We start from the raw sequence: 21,026 nt of genomic DNA, 5'->3' as shown, positions 1-21,026 counted from the left end.
TGCCTCCAGTAATGATTAATTGGTTCAAATTCAAGGTACTGTTTTAAAGGAAAATTTTTAATTATTTGGATAGAGTTGAGTCTATGGGAAAAAGCCTTCCAGTAATTCTGATCTTTCTGGATAATGGATTTCCAGATAACAGATACTTGTAGTGATTTGTGCCCCCCCCCCATTATTTTACAGGCACCCCTCATTTAGAGATGCATCCTTTTTTTGATTGGCCTATTCACTCCATTACTGTAATGGCAAATCAAAAGGCGAGATCTTACACTGCATCTTTGGTGCAATGATTTAGTCCGCTAGCAGTGGGGTTCTGCCTGGCACAGATTTGGGCCTAAAAAAAACCTAGGTTTCCTTGTGCTTATATGGACTTTCACACATAGTTCCATGTAGCCTAATACCCAAAGGGTTAAATGTTAATATGTATGTATGTATGTATGTATGTATCTATCATCTATTTATCTATCTATCATCTATTTATCTTTCTATTGAGTTTGTTTGTTGATCCTAAATATGGTACAAACAGTGTTTTGACAGTTATGAGCAGGTTTATGGAAGTTTTAGTATATCAATTCTTTATTATCTAGTGCACAACATAAAGTAAAAATGTGTAATGTAGTAGCCCAGTCAAGGACACAAAGAAAGGAGTTCATGTTTTCTGGCTTTGTTTACTGGGGATTCAGACCAAGACATTATTATTTAATTACTCTCTAAAATTTTATACTTTGAATTATTATCAAGGTTTTGCATTTCCTCAATTCTAGTATTGCTACAGTATGGTGCTCACTGTACCTTACATGTACTGCATTTTAATCACAGTAAACCAGTGACTTGATTTGCTATGATATCATTTCACTTTTTTGTTGCTAGATGACCAGGCCTGTTTAGGAATATAATGTTGTTCTATACAATCCATCACTCTGCTAGGTATGGGAATACTCACAGTTTGTAGTGGTGTTACATTTTTTAAAAGAATCATCTGGTACTCTGTTAAATATCTGTACAAGTATTAAGTATATGCATGTATATGCCCCTTTTCACCTAATGTTTCTGCTTTCCTAATCTGACTTGTTTGAAGGCATCAGTTGGCAAAATTGCCTTGATCAAATTTACAGCAATAGCTCCTAGCATTTAATGTTTCCTAGTAAGCATGCAAAAAGGGTTAAAACAGGCTAATTAGAGGCTAGAGGGAGTTCAAACGAAACATTTGTCCCTCCGAGAGTTAATTTCTGAGAAAGTATGAAGACATTTAATTTATATCACAATCACTGTGTCTTTCTCCAGGCGAGGGAAAACATATAGGTCACTTTGCAATATTTTCAGGGACAATTGAAAATAAATACAACTCAATCTGTCTACAAAGTGCATCCTTAGGCTGGTTATGATATTTTCTCATATGGAGATGCAGCCACTAGAATTTTTCCTGTGGGTGCAATTCTCTTGGCCACACAGCTGTAACAATTCTTTCCTATTTTTTGCAGGCATGTATTGGTGACAGGGAGTAACAGACTGTAAAAGATGCACATTCCCCCCTTTTCTCTGCTAGGAACATTGCCCTGCAGAAAATCTGGCAAACAAAAAAAACAAATAGGACAGCCTTGTCATTTGGTGGCACAGAGTCCGATCCTGCTTGACCTCGGGTGTTGTTTTAGAATTAACTGCCAGAGTCAGGCGCACGGAACGTGAAATTGAATTTACCACTTTTATGTCATTTATTCTGTGTTTTCTGCATTAAAAGTCCCCCTGGGTGGTATTCATCAGGGTTTGTTCTGGAGCAAAATACATTTCTCTGTTTTGTAATTTATGTGAGGCAACAATGATAGTCATCCAAGGTGTTAACTTTCTCTATATTCGAATAGTTTCCTACATTTTTTCTTTACTTTTGAATATGCCCAGATAAAGTGCTGTCTCAAACTTATGATTTGTTAAACTAATAATTTTCAGTTCCATTTGATGTACTTACAAAAATATAAAACTGGTAGAAATCCCAACTGTAATCAATGTGCCAATTGTATCCTGATATAACAGTGGTTCAAGAGAAGGGAATTGCAACAGACGAATTTGATTGGTTGTATGACCACTACACTTATTCTAAGTAATTGACCCCACTGAAGAATAAGAAGGATATCTAAGGAAGACTAAGGGAGTATATTGGTAGTTAGTGATATCTTTCCCTGCTGTAATATGAACTAGAACATTTATTTTAATTGATTTAGTGCTACTTAATGGGTCAGTACAACAATAAAAGCAAATAAATGTAAAGTACGTAAAGTACAGTTACAGTAAAGATTAAGAGCCAAATGTTAAAGAGACAAGAGAAAGGAGATCCCTCCCCCATAAAACCTTCACACCAGCTTCCGTTTTTATTTAGTTGAAATAAAATATGCTTTATCCAGATACTCAATCCCTTCTAATGGAAATCAGCATAACATTACTATGACCATACTTCACTGGGTTTGTTAACTCAGAATAGACAATCTTTGTAGGATAACACAAAATACCAGATAACACAGTAGGCAGACTTACAACAGGTAGTGCGGTAACATAAATGATACAGTACTCGGTTACAAAAAATATGTGAACTTTTGTTTTCAATGAACTGGTGTGCCCCACTTGGGCAGCGATAACTGCAACTAAATGTTCCCAGTAACCATTGACCAGTACTGCCTGTAAACCTGGAGGGATTTTAGCTCATTGATGTTGGTAGGCTTCCTCGCATGAACTGTCCACTTTAGGTTCTTCCACAACATATTCTATAGGATTGAGGACTTTGTCTTGGACATTCCAAAATATTAACCTTTTGCTTTAAACATTCTTTGATACGTTTGTTTATGGTTGTTGTCTAGCTATATGGCCCCCTTTCCATGGATTTTCCTACAGACTGGGCTGGTGTAATTCAGAATTTAGAGTTCCAGCAATGATGGCAAGCCATCCTACTTAATTTCCCACCTAAATATACAGCTTCAGTCCCCTGTGTTTTTAACACTCCTTTTTATAAACTTTACCACAATACTCTAGTGAACCCCTGATTTGATTTCAGTAAATGTACCTTACAATGGGAAATATTTCAGATATGAACCATTGTATAAAATCCAGAGACCAGTAAAAAGCAGCGGCTGATACTGAGTCCGGTTGGAGCAAAGAGTACATTTTAATGCATAGTTTACACCCAATAAACTTCTAACCATCCTACTAGTGTCCCATTTGGGTCTATTGGGTGAATGTAATATGATTCTTAGTGCAAAAAATGTTCACAAAGACATTTGTAAAATTAGCGACCATATTTGAGTCCTTTTTGACCAATTACAGACCTCAATGACTTCCTCCTTGAGACCAAATGGCTTTTGCGAACATGAGCAATGTATGTAATAAAATTTGCCAATTGCAAAGGGTATTTTGGGACAAAATAGTTAACAAAACTCCAGAGCAGGTGTTAACGCTAACCTTAACTTAGCGATGTAATATTTGCCAACCAATAATATTACATTGTAATCAGCTCTAAACATTTGCAAAAACACACCGCTTGTGCTTTTAAATTGCATCTCCCCTTATATCTGGGCTTAATGCTGTCTTTCCAGCCATCTGTTTTTAACTCATTTCCATTTTCTATATGTGTGTGAGCTGGAATCACTCATTTCCTAAATTGACATTATCATGTGGTTGTTCAAGGTGATTGGACAATTTATTTTTATCCAAAGAACAATTGCTTATAAGGTTTGTATTTCTTTGGAGTTACTTTCTTTTAGTCATCAAACAGTTCTTAGAGTCTTTACTCTTGATTCCATACTTGCTAACTAAGCTTATGAAGGAGATCATTTTGAGGCTCCTCAAATGGCATCCCTGGATTTAACAATTGCATTAAGAAAACCCTGTTTCATGATGACCTTAGACTCATAAAATGACACTTGATTTAAATGAATCCTTCTATGATTTGGGTTGTGATAAGTGCAGTCTGGTCACTACTATGTACTATGAAGTGATCAGTCACTAGTACCGGATAACTTGAACCTTGGTCTGTTTCCAGCATAGGGAGAAAATGGAAATTTCAAGCAAAACTCACCAAAAAAATTAAACATCATGAAGGCTATTAACATCTTCAAATAGTTTAAGGGACCTCTGCAATTGACCTTCTACATGACCTTGACAAATTTTAGCTGGAGTATTTTTGGATTCAAGCTATTTCCAGATTCGGCGTATAATAAATCTCAAAAAAAAAAATTTTTTTTTACAAAAACCCAAACAAATTTTTTTTAACCTGACAATCCGAGTTTTTGACTGGAAACTACCCTCCAAAACCTCAATTTTTTTGGGAAAATACAACTCAACCTTTGCTAAATCTGCCCCTTGTGTCCCTCTGCTATTCTGCTATCCAGATTATCTGTGCATTGTACACTATAGAAAGCAGAGGAACGTCCTTCCTTAAATGCTGAATGTTGGTTTAACTCCCCGGAAATTCAGTAACATTTCTGGCATTGCTATTTTGCAATTTTTCCAATATCTAAAGCTTATCTTAAACCACTATATGCTCATCATTTCAAAGAGGGGACAATCTGGAATAATAAACTGCTGTGCTTTCTTTACATAAGAGCCATACTTTACACTTCTGAACTGTGTTAATTTTCTCATTAGTCAGCTACTTTTGTTTTCCCCACCAAATGTTTGCTGGCATACTACTTTTCTTTTTTCTATACTACTATGCTGCTGAACTGATGTTTTATTTTCTCATAAGTCAGCTACTCGCAGATGTTCAACTGTTTTGCTTTCCACACAAAATGGTTTCTGGAATAATTGAAGCATGGCACTTTCTTACATAAGTGCTAATATGTCCATCAGGGACTCAGTCAGGGACCTGCTCACATACGTAAAACTGTTCCCTACATATGTTCAACTTTTCCTGTATAGTTAATATATATATGTGTGTAATAAATTTACATAGTTGCACTGTTGCAAGTTATGGTGCCAAGTTCTGTATCATTTGTGCTAAGACATTAACTTCAATTGTAATAATATTCCCTGAGCTGATTACGGATACACTACCACACGACAGTTTATCACATGAAAGCTCATGGACAAGATTCAGTTTTTAGGAGAAAAGTAATTTCTCCTAATTCACTTCCAGTTTTTCCCCCAGACTTCAATAGAGTTTTTCATATGATAAACAGTGAGATAAGTTTTTCTGAATTGAATTGTATCCCAAATTGAATTTCGCCCACGAATTTTCACGACAAACCTTTTTTTCACTGAATTGAATTGGCCCAATGTATCTAACTGAGCAGTGTACAATCAAATCAAATAATAGTGCGTGTGTGTGGCCTGACTATCAACCACATTATGCATAACAGATCATGTGTAATAAACAATTATTGTATATTGAATTGTTTTAATGTTCATATGTAGAAAACTAAGCCTGTAGATCCACTAATTTTTGAAATGATGTATACCAAATGGCTCTTGTTTTATAGCACAGTAAGTTATGTATATGTTTATTGTTGCAATGAGATGGATTCATGGTAAGTGGTGGTGCTGTGTGTGTTTGGCATACTGCATATGTATAGGGACACCACTGCCTTGTACTAAATGCCTAGAAACTGAGCTCCACTGACATTACACTCTAGGGCAGGGGTCCCCAACCTTTTTTACTCGTGAGCCACATTTAAATGTAAAAAAGAGTTGGAGAGCAACACAAGCATGAAACAGTCCATGGGGATGTCAAATAAGGGCTGTTATTAGCTGTTTGGTAGCCTCTATATGGACAGGCAGCCTACAGGAGACTCTGTTTGGCAGTACACCTGGTTTTTGTGCAACAAAAACTTGCCTGGAATTCAAAAATAAGCTCCTGCTTTGAGGCTACTGGGAGCAACATCCAATGGGTTGGTGAGCAACATGTTGCTCCCGAGCTACTGGTTGGGGACCACTGCTCTAGGGGGTTATTTACTAAAAATGTAATTAATTTAATTTTTTTATTAAAACAAAGTCGACCTAACTCCCATCCATAAATTGAACTCATGTATCAATAATTGTTTTCAAAAAAGTAGGAGAAAAAAAAACGTTGAGACAAATCCATGCATTAATTTGAATCATACGAATTGTTGCAACGAAAACAGATTATCGTACGAAAACCCAAACTTTATCAGATTATCAAGCACAGATCAAATGTCAAGAAACTACTTCAGGGACATCTGACATTGATTTCTACATGACCTCAATATGTTTTAGCTGGAGTATTTTTGGATTTGGATTTTTAGCAGCTTTTGGGGTATAATAAATCTCTAAAAATTTTAGTTTTTTTCACTCTAAAAATGTGAGTTTTCCCCTATAAAAACTCACAAGCAATTAATATTAGTGGGAGCACTTACCGATCAATATTAGACTTCAGTGTGCTACACGTCCACCGTGATCCCATAAAGCCAATCCTAACATATTGACTAATAAATCATATTTTTTAAATTGATAAACATTAGTTTCCATGGTGCTCTGTTTTTTGCATACGTCACCTTTAAAAACTTGACGAGAAAATGTTGAGGTTTTATAAATAGGCCCCTATATGCGTGAGATAAGCCAGTGTTATATCCCTGCATTGAATGTAAACTGTTTGTTGCATTTAACTCAGATCCAGCACAGGGTAAAAGTAATAATTATACAGCACAACTGAATGCAGAAGAATCATGAAATAGTTATTGGGGTTATTTGTGCGGAGCAATAGGGGTAATTAATTAGAAGAGCTACAATAAACAATAACATACAAAAATTAAATAGAGGAACTTAGAAAAGTAATGGTTTTATATTATGATTGCAGAATACATTGCTTATTAAACTATTTGTACTTTCTTTTCCTCTAGACCAATACTTCCTTTAATAAAGACATCGTAAAGGCTGGAACAGGACGCCGTTTCTTGGGGGGCCTCCTTGATGACTCTTCATATTGTTATACGTTGGAGGTCTCCTTCTACAGCTATATGCAAGGCGGTACCAGCGTGGCTATCCCCTACACTGAAGAAACTTGTATCCTTTATCTCAGTGATAAAAAGGGGGTTGACTATATGTTTAAATTTATACCCAGAAGATGCTTAAGGTAAGTTGCTTGACAATGCTTTGTATTATGTCACCAATGAATAAACTATAGTATATTCTCTATCCTACAGAAGAAGTGTTCAGTAAATAATAACAAGCAATCAGTAGACAGTTGGAGCATTGGGGTATTCATAGATAGAAGCATATTAATGCCATTTAAAAAGCAGTGTTTAAGTAAAAGTCTACACAACCAAAAGATCTAGCAATCTCTGACAACTTATTATCACAATGTATTGCAGTATGATCGCTCTACAATATTTTGGAAGAGGATAACATTATTTTCTAGCTGAATTTCTTTATGAAGCAATTTGTTTCTAATGTTGAAATATTGTGTATCTGAACCCATTTCATTTGTAAATAGATTATTTATTTTAGTATTTCTGGGCCCGCCCCTTAGCTATAAATTGAACTTTACTAAGCTGAACTTGTTTTTATTGTCCCAACCCCAATGTAATCATGGCGCATGGTACACCTATTAATTAAAATATGAGCGTGCACACAAAGCTTTCAAAGAAATACTTTAGACATACTGTGTTAATAATATCTGACTGGACTCCAGGCCTCAATAACAGACAAAGTGTAATTTAAACCTAGCTTAATTAAACTTACCCAAGGCAGTGTGTCTGCTATTCCTTCCTAAATGTTTTGTAATTGTCTCCTTTTATTGTGAATGCCCAGTCATCTGGATGAGTATAATCTGTCAGCATGGAAGGCTTTATCCTTTTATTATTGCAATATAACTGCATGGTATCATGTTTTAATGATGTCAGATTTCTTTTTAATCATATCAAATTGGAAAGGAAATTAGAACACTGAGACCAAATACAAAACAAATGCCATATATATATATATATATATATATATATATATATATATATATATATATATATACACTGTACAACAAATCCAACTTTAGCTGGATTTTCTGTCAACTAGAAAATCTTTTTTTTTTTTTTCCAGAAACCAGTTATCCAGAAGGCCCCCAATTATGGGTCAGGCACCTCCCATAGACTCCATTTTGAACATATAATCCAAATTTTTTAAAATGATTTCCTTTTTCTCTGTAATAATAAAACAGTACCTTGTACTTGATCCAAACTAAGATATAATTAATCCTTACTGGAAGCAGAACAATGCGATTAGGTATGTTTAATGTTTAAACATTTCTTTAGTAGATTTAAGGTGTAGAGATCCAAATTACGAAAAGATCCCTTATCAGGAAAACCCCAGGTCTGGTGCATTCAGAATAATAGGCCCTATACCTGTATTATCAATCAGAGCTTTCTGGCTATCAAATTTCTGGAAAAGAGATCCCACACTTGTATCAGGTTTATGGATAAGAGATCCAATACCTGTACTTTACTTTGTTTGGCAGTGGGGGGCAGATGGCTCAGAGGCTGTTGGGAAGTAGAATGTATATGCTTTCCTTTCTTCTCAGTGTGTTATATGCAGTATTACAAATTCACTTTCTACTTGAAACATAATTCTGCATACACTTTTGACCTAAGACATGACTGTGTAGTTGCTTTTAGATGGCCAAGAGACTGAATAAGCAGATGGTTCTTAATTCAGCTGATCAAAGACGTCTGCAACTAAGGAGCAGACAATCCCACTGCAATAAAAGCATTCCAAGAAAAACATAACAAATTGTGCATAAAAATAAATCATATCCCATTGCAAATGAACAATATTATTTTTAAGATGTAACAGTAAACTGTCTTAGAATTCTGTATGGATATCTAGTCTAAGGGACACTGGATCTCAGGGGGGTTGTAACAAACATACAACAATATTACAATGGTATAAAAACCAAAGAAAAAAGCCTTTACATGTAACTATTTCATATAGTAAAAAATTCCCTCAATGACATTTTAAATGTAAATGATGTACTAAGGGGTCCAGTTATACTGGAAAAGAAATGCTTCTCATAAGCATTTTGTTTTGAGTGTATAGAGGAATTTCCCCAAAGACAATTGGTTGTAACTTGGACATATGACCTGTTCGATTTCACAATGAGCAATTTATGAGGTTCACACTAAGGAGACTTCATATGTATAGCAATTGCTGGTTATAAGAGTGAGACAGGTTTTGCCCAATCATCATAGACAGTCCTCAGAGTGTACAACAGATATTGATGTTGCACCAGTATGAGTAATGCAACCTTCTTAAAAAGAGTGATTCTGATCTACTGATAGACACTAAGCCCCTCTATTTCCAGGTAAATCTTATCTTCAATCTTGGCTGCCCTATAGCACATTGAGAAAAAGTAATCTCATGGTTTATCGTGTGAAAACTCATGGACGAGATTCAATTCAAGGAGAAAAAACATTTCCCCTAATTCAGTTCTAGTTCTTATTCCCATAGACTTATATAGAGTTTTCAAGTGATAAACTGCGAGATACGTTTTTCTGAATTGAATTGCATCTCAAATTGATCTCTTCCATTACTTTTCAAGTGATAAACCTTTTTCTCACTGAATGGAATCTGGCCCATTGAATTGCAGTGTCAGCACATTTCTGTATGCCCCTACTAACCACATAGCAATGTCCTCTTGCCTGCCCCTTCTGTGATGCCAAGCCCTCTTGCCCCCAAAGTACTATAGTGATCATGTTTTTCACATTGTTAACCCAACAACCCAGTCCTCTTTTTATTTTAAATATCTCTGTTGTATATTCCCGCCATGCATACCTTTGTATTTTCTTCCTATTAACTCTGATAATACATTGGTTGAACTTACATCTATCTATCTATCTATCTATCATACATCTATCTATCTATCATACATCTATCTATCTATCATACATCTATCTATCTATCTATCTATCTATCTATACACACTACTACAAGATAATTTATTGGCACTGCACCCAGGCAGAGTCAAGCAACTTTATCTATCTATCTATCTATCTATCTATCTATCTATCTATCTATCTATATACACACTACTACAAGATTATTTATTGGCACTGCAAACAGGCAGATTCAAGCAACTTTATCGAGAGTGCTGGCAAACCTTGGACTTATATATATAGGCAAGCATTATGCATGTGTTGTCAAACTACAGTATCATCATCTGCAATTGCAATGCTAAATGGATAAATGAAGTTCTTGGTGCATGCATGGAATGTGAACAATGTAGATGGGGAGAGAATAACTTTCTTGCATTGTAGATGGGTTGTATATTTAAGTATTAAAGAGGTGGTTCATCTTTGAGTTAACTTTTAGTATGTTATAAAATGGTCAATTTTAAGCAACTTTTTATTTGGTCTCGTTTTTTTAATACTTTTTTTAATTATTTGTCGTCTTGAATATTTTCATCTTTCAAATGGGGGTCACTGACCCCATTCAAAAAACAAATGCTTTTTATTACTGAGCTTTCTATTCAGGCCCTTTCCTATTCATATTTCAGTCTCTTATTCTATTCAATGCATGGTTGTTAGGGTAATTTGGACCCTAGCAACCAGATTGCTGACTTTGCAAACTGGAGAGCTGCTGAATAAAAAGCTAAATAACTCAAAAATCACAAGTAACAAAAAATGAAAAGCCAATTGCAAATTGACCCAAAATATAGCTCAGTGCTTTGCAGAGATTAATAGAATATTGTCAGTGTCATCAGGAGACAATTAGGGGCAGATTTACTAAGGTTCGAGTGAATTTTCGAAGTTAAAAAAGTTCGAATTTCGAAGTAATTTTTTTAATACTTCGACCATCGAATAGGATACTATGACTTAGAATTTACTTCGATTCAAAGTAAAAATCGTTTGAATATTCAATCATTCGATAATCTAAGTACTGTCTCTTTAAAAAAAACTTTGACTTCAATACGTCGCCAAATTAAAATTGCCGAAGAGCTATGTTAGCCTATGGGGACCTTCTACAACCATTTTCTAAGTCATTGTATATCGAAGGTAAATCCTTCGATTGTACGCTAAAAACGTTCAGAACGTTCGATACAAAGGGTTTAATCGTTCGATCGATTTTCCTTCGATCGTTTGAACGCTAAATTCGGTGAAAAATATTCGAAGGATTTCAATTTGAGGGTCGGATTTCGAAGTTTTTTTAACTTCGAAATTCGACCCTTAGTAAATCTGCCCCATAATCTACTTGAATGTTTTTGGAATGTGGAAAGAAACTGAAGTGCTTAGAAGTGCTTGGAGGCAACCCAAGCAAACATGGGGAGAACATATGAACAGAATACTAATTGGCAATGGATAACACAAAGAACTTGGTTTTACTCAGCTTCCTAAGAAATCTGTATTTACACTAACCAAATAATGCAAAAGAAGTCAACCCCCCCCCCCCCAAATGAAGCACTTCCAGTTTCCTATTAAGGTAAAGTGTTTTCCTGACATAATCTAGCACTGTGAGCCTAGATAATAAAAATATGTTCTTTTTTATATCATAGTGCTGTTTCCTTTCTATGAGCATCTGGTGTGTAGAATTGCTTGATGTCCTTTTAACCAGTGCTCCAAATCAAGTAATCATTGTTGCTACAGCAACTGCTTGAAAAACTTCTCCATAACTTCTAAAGTGTCCTTCAGAGTTCCACCGATTCATTTAAATCCTATTACTGGCACCCTGTTTTAGCAAATTGTAAAGGTCCATGAAAAGCAGGTGCATTGTAGATCAAAACCAGTGAAGTGTTCTGAGAATATTATTATGGTAATTGCAGGACATGCAGAGAAACAATATCCTCAAAAGTCAGTAACATTACAGTTTCAGTACATTAAATTACACTTGGCATACACTTGTTATAATATTAACAGGATTATCAGCAAAAACAAACTCTAACAAGGGAGAATTTATGAAAAATACCCATTACGGACACATGGATTTTAACATAATCAATCCTTTAGAAATGTTGTTGGAAACACTGAAATCGACTGATTATAGGGTTTTAAAGGAAACAATTCATGGCACTTTTGCAGTCAACTTGGGTAGTTACAAGAATTTTTTTTTTTCTTTAAGCTGCAGCTAGAGAAAATTGTAAAAGCTATAAGACTAAATGAGCCAGGTCTAATAATACATTAAGAGTTTAATCCTTTAAAGCCCTACTATGCTAGAATCCTTGATATTATAGACTCATGCACATAAATATGTATATATACCTACAATTTCACACTGTATCTGCTTTAGTTCCACTTCAAGAGAGTTCTTTTCTCTGCTTCACTTCCTGTCTGTGAGGGATCAACTGGGCTTATGTAGATCACAGTTTATCTCGTCTACTTTATACAGCATGGACGTCTAAAGTCAGAGAGCAGAAAACAAGTTAGAGATCCTGAAGATTATTTGGAACATGGATTAGAGCTGTAGGGCTTTTTCCTAATAACTCCACCTTCAAAGATCAGCAAATAAATCAGGTGTGGTAGAAATCTGTGCAATGGAAATATTAGCAGGTAGAGAAATGCAGTATGGGTTTTAGATGATTTAATAATAAAAGAAAACTTTGGCTGTGCTGTCTGCGATATCTGTTCTTCTAATAATCATTTCTCTTTTTATCTTTCTATTAAAGGGCATTTCATGTTTTAGCAAAGATTGAGGGTCAGGTGTATTAAAGCTCAAATTGGGGAACACTTGAAAGATCTTTGACAAAACTTTTTCTGACTGTCAGTTTCAGAAAATGTTAATGAAAAATTTTAAATGCAGATAACGTGTCAGTTCTTCAGAATGTGTTTGAGCAATGCTAAGCACTAACACCTATCCAAATGTTTCCTCCTTTTTGCAAATCACTTGTGCAGAAAACAATATTCAGTCCATTATTTTCCAATATCAAAAATAATTAAATAGGAAAAAGATCAGTATTGGTACCACCGATAAAATATATTTTATTAATAAATTGGCTTGATTTGCAGAGAATGGCACTGGTCATAAACACCCAGATGGAAATAGATATTTGAAACAGTTCAGGGGTTATTTATCAAAGGTCGAATTTAGAATTTATGTGTTTTTTTTGTTTTTTTTACTCTAATAAATTCGAATGTACTCGAGACTCAAATGGGAGGTTATTTATGAAAAAACTCGAATTAATAATATTCAATCAAATAGTCCCGACCCGAAAATTCGAATCAAGTCTTCTTGGAAAAAAACTTCAATGTTAGGAAGGCAATTACATTTTACATATTCAAATGGTTCAACGGACCTCTGCCATTGACTTATAAATAAACACAGCAGGTTTTAGGTGGCGAATAATCAAATTAGAACTGTTTCCATGGTCAAGGTGTGATAAATTTCACAATCGAATTTACATTTATCATTCAAACCTTAATTAATCTGCTCTTCATGTTTTGCTATATTGTGGCATTCTAGAACTTCTCTCTCATTTTGAAATGTTTTATGGTCCTACATACAGAACAGATGTTGGAGAAGTAACATCAAATTGCCCTGGGTAATGTCTTATTACATGAGACCTAGCACTTCAAAGCATAGCAAAAAAGATGGCCAAGACAATTGTTTGGAAACCTCTCAAAGCTCTGATTCTCAAAATATTAACTTGGTTCTATATGTGAGTCTGAAATGTATGGTTAGTCAACTGTACAAGCTTTTAGCTATATCTGCAGTATTAGAGTGTGGACATTATAATCACTGCCTTTTTTTCTTTAATAATCTACACTTGTTTAATTGTTTTTAAAGAGGATACCGGTTATATAGGGGTCCGTTTATTAAAGCGCGGTAAAAATATGCACACAAAATATAGACAAATTTGTCGCCAAATATGTTTTTGCCAGTTTATTAACCTGTGGTAAATTTGCGAATTTTCTTGAGCAAAAATATGTTTTCACCAGTTAACGCATTCGCTGAAAATAACGCTACATACACATTAACACCTGGTTTACTAAACATCAAAATGTGCAAAAGACAAAATTTACGCAAGAATATTCGCAACATTTTACCGCCACCTACGTAGTGGTGTTAAAGTATTTTCTCGTCAGAAAATTCTCAAGAGGCAGGAAATATCCCATAATACTTTTTTTACCCATCATTCTTTGCTGACAGGAGAGAGATCTGTAGCTATTGTTGACAGGATGTTTTGGCTTCTGCTTCTATCTGTTGCAACAGCAGCAGTTTCAGCTCAGAGTCGTATTATTGGCAGCGGCATCACAGTCCAAGGATTCGTCAGCCTCTGCGCTTTTTTGGTTTCATTGTGATTGGCTACATTAAACTGTGCATTTATACGAAGCAAAGAGATTGACTGGAATGATTTCTTGTTCATATGATTCTATTGGCAGAAGGGTTTATATGATGCAGACATGTTTGATTAGTGTTACTCTGGTAATGTTGTTGGATGGTATAATCATCAGTCAATAAAGTTTATAATTTTTGAAGATGCACTTCTGGCCATAAATGTCACAGTAAAAATTGGCATAATAACCGCCATTAAACAAGACTAATTTATAGCATTAATATTCGCAAAAACTTAATTTGTCGCCAGAAAATTACCGCTAACGACTTCTGAGAGCATCGCTAAATAATTCTGGCGGGAAAATATTCTCAGCGATAACATGCGGAAACTTAAAGTCAGATTTACCGCACTCTAGTAAACTGACCCACTTGTAGTACAGTTAGTAACTGCTTGACGAACACTAATTTAGATCCCTTAATTGTTCCAGAGAAAAAGGCCTTAACTTAGCAGGTAGGTGTTAAAGTCACTTAGTATGGTGATTTCGGGAGAATGAATAGTTTCAGAAAGCAATTTTAGGCCATGATCCTTGCTGGTTCTTAAAATAATTATTAGGGTGAGATACAATTGTGGAGTATGGGAAAATATAATTAAGTCATCCAGAGAGAATGGTAGCTTAGACAAATTTTCAATGTCAACCTGAGAGAATGGCACCATAAATAATACTAAAACTACATGCCAAGATAATAAAAACTTTATAGAACTGTTGAAGACTGATTCTGCATTTACCCAATACACTAGTTATAGCAAATCAATCCAGCTCCAATCTTTTAGGGGCTATAAACTATAAATAGTGGCCTAGAAACTTATTTTTAAGAATCTGAGGAGCTGTATTAGTAAGAGAATCCATGCCTCTGTGAATGCTTCTGTTAATGTAAAGCATGTCTCTCTTTATATAAGTACTCAAATTAAAAACTCAATTTATTGGTTCTGTGGGTTTCCGGATTTTTTACATTTTGCAGGGGTTACTGCATGCCAATAAGGCCATATATAAACCAATCGTCTATGGCACCTTACAGCTGCCCCTCTGCTATTGGAGTCTTGGCCTGGATCAGAGACAAAAACAAATAGATAATAACCTATGAAAAATATGATACTGGACTCAGAATGTCAGTCAACCATAGGCTGGAGAAAGACAGAACAGAATAGTTTCAAAATATAACAGAACAAACTTTGTTTGCATCTTTATTGTATGTATTATGTCTGTTGTAATATTATTGTAAAGAGCATGTAACTTGTTGGCATTACATGAAAAATAATGATAAAAAATATGAACAAATTCTAGTTTCAGGCAATTATTGACAACCTTTTAAGAGGGTGCCATTTTTTTTGTAAAACAACTTTTAGAAAGAAATTGGTATATCTACAACATGAGCACAGTAAACACTGTATAAATATGATAATTTAGCATTGATCAGATTTACCATATTTCAGATTTGAAATCCTTATTCATTTGTGTATAAGGAGTGAAAGTAAATTTATAATCCTAGCACTTAATTTCCTACGAAAAAGGTTTAAAAATCTTGACTATATATGGCTGCTGCTACCCCTATTTCACAATTCCTGCATATTTATTTTAAAGTATAGAAATAAATTACAAGCAATATCCTTTGTATAGTTGTAAGAACAATAAACCCCAAAATGTCAAATATAAAAAAACAAAAACAAACAAAAAATGCAAACAAGCTTCAAGCTAGTTAGATTTATGGAGGATAAGAGGGGAGTATGACATGATGATATACATCCAGGATTCAAATGTCATGTAGAAAAAGACTAACTGTGTATATCTTTGATATGTTACACTTTGTTCATCCTACTTAGAGGACAATGAAGCATTGTGTACAGACAAAAGGTTTCATCTGCCAAAAATTACTATACAGGGATGAACCGTTATCCAGGATGCTGTTGATCTGGGTGTTTCCAGATAACGCATCTTTCCATAAGCTTGGTCTATTAAAAAATTATATAAACATCAAATAAATCCAATATGATTGCTTTGCCGCTAATAATTATAGTAATTGGGATCAAGTACAAGGAAAAGGACATTTTAAAAAATACTAAGGGGCATATTTATCAAGTGTCAAATTTCAAATTTGAAAGACTTCAAAATTTGAATTCAACTTAACCGAAATTAAGTTGGTTTTTTTTGGCTGAATAGGTCCATTTTTGTTTGAATAGGGCCGTATTCAAATCGTACGAATCAAAGTAATAGCGCATTCGATCAAATTAAATATTTTAAAGTCCATCAGTTGACTCCAAATAGGTTCTAGGAGACCCCCCCATAGGCCAAAACAGCAATTTGGCAGGTTTTAGATGGCGAATGGTCTTAGTCGAATTTTTAAAGAGTCAGTACAAGATAAATTTTGATATTCTAATTTTTGATTTTTTTTTTAAATTTGAATCGAATTTTGACTATACCCTAATCAAAGTACACAAAAAATATTTAGAAATTCTAATTTTTTGAATTTGAAAATTCACCTCGACCTTTGATAAATCTGCCCCTAAGTATTTGATTAAAATGGAGACTATGGTGCACATTTACTTATGTGCAAATTTTCCCTTTAGAAGTCTCCGAATAACGACAGACGTTATTCTTGACAAATACGCGTATTCATCAAAATATGCAATTAAGAACGTTGCAGTACTTTCGTCAGCATTTCATTTCATAACGAATTTTCTCTAGCCTTACTTTCTTCATAGCAAAACTTCATTATCTTACTTGTGCTTAACTTAGTTACGTCAATTTAAATTCAGTGGGTAATGTTAGTGATGTTGGTGAAATTGCTGGAAGTGGCCACTTTTTATTAACAATGTCCAAGGAAGCAAAATGAAGGCAGAGATCCTTTTTTGTCATATGCCATGAGTGCACCCTAAAACAAATGTGGCATGAGCTTCAAATGTTAAAAATAGTTTAAATAAGATATTTTTAACATTTACAACTTTTAAACATAATCCCACTTTAAATATGAAAAAACGCCAGCTTTTTGACTTTTTCTTATGACTTTTTTGGAATACAGGATATGATGTCACTGATATACTATAATAATGTTTAGGATGTAGCTTCATTGTATTAATTCGCCAGTCAGAACCTGGTGTAATAGATTTTGGTGAAAAGGGTAATAAATGAAAATTTTCACACTTTGATAAACTAGTGCATTTACGATCATTCGCTAGAGTGAAAATTCGCCTTGCGAAATGGCGCAAAACTTCTCCAGCGCTGAAGTTTTTTACTAGTGAAGTGTTTTACTCTCCCTTTAGTAAATTGCCAATGTTACTGCGAAGTGTCATTTTGGCAAATTTTTGCCAAAACCCCACAAATCGAGATTAGAAAATCTGCTCCTATGAGAGCTGACCTTCCCCTAATTTAGAGCTTTTTGGATAGGGTAAGTGCGGGTGTGTGTAAGTAGGGGCGCTGGGTTTCATTTGGAGAGGTTTACTTTGGTCTTTTTTCAACCCAACTTAACTAAATAACTATGGATCACATGCCTGTATTACAGACTAATACTGTTTTGAAAAATACAAAAACTGTCAGTGTCACAAATGCAACATTTCTTCTTGTAACATAAGAATAAACAGCTTCTCTCTATAGCAGTACCACATGTTTTATATAATATGAAATGGCCTTCACAACTAAAGAAACCTATCGGCAAAAAAAGAAACAGACTATTTAAAAGTAAATGTCATATAAGGTGAGGAGGACAAGCTACCTGTAGAATATCTTTGCAGAATGCAGCCAAGCTATACTTTCTAATTACTCTATCCACCAAGTGCTGTATTAATTAGTCTCCAATAGGGATAGGATTTATTTTAACATTTCTGTTTGTTTTGTTATACCAAAACGTGTCGGTTGAAATCGCTGCTTGCCAGTTTAATATGTACCTGTTGAGGGGCCCTGATATTCTTTATATCAAACAAAGTAAAGGAATGTACCAACAAAGGGCGCTGTTGTCATTTATGGTGGAGGATGCAGGAAGGAAAGATAAACTAAGGAGAATATTTTCAAAGCAGTGCTTCGAGCTACTGTCACTACAATACACAACTGGCATAATGCTGACTTCTTCTCTTGCTATAATGTAAGCATTATAGTAAAATGCATTCCTGAATGATATTAAGAACATGAACAGTGAAAGTAAATTCACTTTAGTACAAAATGTATGATGTTTGTTCTAAATCTGTGTTGTTCAACTTTTTTATGTAGTGGGGCAATTAGTTACAATGCAACATCTTTAGGGGTCAAATTGTAATTGGTGCAGCCATTGAGCTGTCTGGGGGCCACATCTGCCCTTATAGCCCTGATCTATACAATTGTTTTGCTATTAAAGGGATACTGTCTAGGGAAAAAATGTTTTTTTCAAAATGAATCAGTTAATAGTGCTGCTCCAGCAGAATTCTGCACTGAAATCCATTTCTCAAAAGAGCAAATCGATTTTTTTATATTCAATTTTGAAATCTGACATGGGGCTAGACATATTGTCAATTTCCCAGCTGCCCCAAGTCATGTGACTTGTGCTCTGATAAACTTCAATCACTCTTACTGCTGTACTGCAAGTTGGAGTGATATCACTGACTCCCTTTTTCCCCCCAGCAGCCAAACAACAGAACAATGGGAAGGTAACCAGATAGCAGCTCCCTAACACAAGATAACAGCCTGGTAGATCTACAAACAGCACTCAATAGTAAAAACCTATGTCCCACTGAGACACATTCAGTTACATTGAGAAGGAAAAACAGCAGCCTGCCAGAAAGCATTTCTCTCCAAAAGTGCAGGCACAAGTCACATGACTGGGAAATTGACAAAATGTCTAGCCCCATGTCAGATTTCAAAATTGAATATAAAAAAATTGGTTTGCTCTTTTGAGAAATGGATTTCAGTGCAGAATTCTGCTGGAGTAGCACTATTAACTGATGTGTTTTGAAAAAAACATGTTTTCCGATGACATGATCCCTTTAAACTCTGACAAGAAAAACACCAAACATGCTCCTCACAAGATGCCTTGTATTCAATGCAGTGGACTGCAAACTTCCAAACACAGAGCTGCTACTCCCAAACTTGTGAATGCCGTGTCACTTCCTATCTCTTGTGATGCAGGGAATCTGAGGGGATTTGAATCTATATTGCTTGTACCATTTGATCTTTTAAGTGCATTTTGAAGATTTCGTTAAAGCTTTATGTGTGTTATCACACTTGGAGCGCTCTCCTGTTCTCTTTTGTTATTAAATTCCCCAAGATGCTTATTTACGCCTCATGTACACTAGCCAGTTGCATCCTAAGTCATCTCATTAAGGTGCATAGCATTTATATCATAAAAACATTCACTAAAATTAAGATCTACATAAAATTAAAGGCTTGCTAAATATGAAAATAAGTGTATTGAGAAATGACTTCTGGCAGCAACCATAATAATATGGAAGAAATTAACCCATATAATCAATGATAAGGGGGTTATTTATTAAACTCCGAATTTATCTTTTTAGCTTTTTGGGGCAAAACTCAAATTTTAGTTTTTTTTAAACTTGAATTTTTTGAGATGTATTAAAGCCAGATGCTGCAAAAAGCCTGAATCCAAAAATATGGCCTCTCAGACCTTCCGAGGTTGTGTATAAATCAATGGCAGAGGTCCCTATTCTAATTGGAAGTTATTATGGTCTGTGTTGGGTTTAGCCCAAAAATCCGATCATTTTGTGCATTTTGGGCTTTTTGGGCAAAAACTTGAAAAAAATTGATTTTTCGTATGTTTTTTTACCGAACTTATTATTTGAGCTTTTTAAATAATAAATAAGGTCAAATTGGGTATGGGAGTATGGTCATGGTTTTTTTTTATTTAAATAATAAGATAAATTCAGATTCTAGTAAATAACCCTTTAGATGTCACATGCTGTGTATATATATATATATATATATATATATATATATATATATATATATATATATATATATATATATATATATATATATATATATATATATATATATATATATATATATATATATATATATATATATATATATTGTACTGGACTCCAGGGTGGCTCCTGGATGACAGGTATATTTCCCCTCTATTCAGGTACCTGGAAGGTGCACAGGAGGGCTAATTACTGCAGCAGTGCAGAAAATAAGAGAACCCTAGGAGTTCAGGAAGGGGGTGGGTAGACACACATGAGGTCTGCACATGGAAAAGTGTGTTGGAAACTGCTCTCCTGATTCAAAGTGGGTTCAAAGTTTTGCAAGGCTAGATGAGCCTGATCCGTGAATTGGAAAATTAACAGTTTGTTTTGTCAGTTTTGCTGAGCATGAAAGCTGATGTTACTTTATGCTGAAAACTGTATTTAAACTGCCAATTATTACCAGCTGAAGATACAGCTTGTTTAAGTTTGAATAAGAAATAAAAGGACATTTATACTACTGTGTTGTGGCCGTAGTGCATGGGCGATCCCATTCCCCCTGAACTTTACTATATATACAGTATATATATACATATATATATATATATATATATATATATATAACAAACAAGGGAAAGTTGTGCTCACCACTAGTTTTTAAAATCATTAGGCGGGGGTGCAATGAGGGTGTGACCACAAAAAACATAGAAAAATACAAGATTCCTCTGCACTCAACCCATTATCAATATATTTAAGACAGCAACATTTTGTGCATACTGCTACTGAAAAATGCCTTACCCTTTAAACAAAACAGGGATTGTTTGTCCATATATTGCAATATATTTAAGCTGGCCAACTACGTCAAAGTCATCCCATATCTGGCCAGTCCTATACT

At 34.7% G+C, this 21,026-nt stretch overlaps 1 protein-coding gene across 1 annotated transcript in view; it reads left to right on the top strand.

Annotated features, from left to right (window-relative positions):
• Positions 1 to 21,026, top strand: part of LOC108714306 (cytosolic carboxypeptidase 6) — an 871,648-nt gene that overhangs the window by 781,453 nt on the left and 69,169 nt on the right. The window contains exon 11 of the mRNA XM_018258404.2: positions 6,840 to 7,002. Within this exon, the coding sequence (XP_018113893.2) occupies positions 6,840 to 7,002 (163 nt within the window). The remainder of the gene's footprint in view (positions 1 to 6,839; positions 7,003 to 21,026) is intronic.

Source organism: Xenopus laevis, chromosome 4L (genome assembly GCF_017654675.1).
Source record: "Xenopus laevis strain J_2021 chromosome 4L, Xenopus_laevis_v10.1, whole genome shotgun sequence".
Taxonomy (NCBI): Eukaryota; Metazoa; Chordata; class Amphibia; order Anura; family Pipidae; genus Xenopus; species Xenopus laevis.
This window is presented reverse-complemented; position numbering and strand designations above follow the sequence as displayed.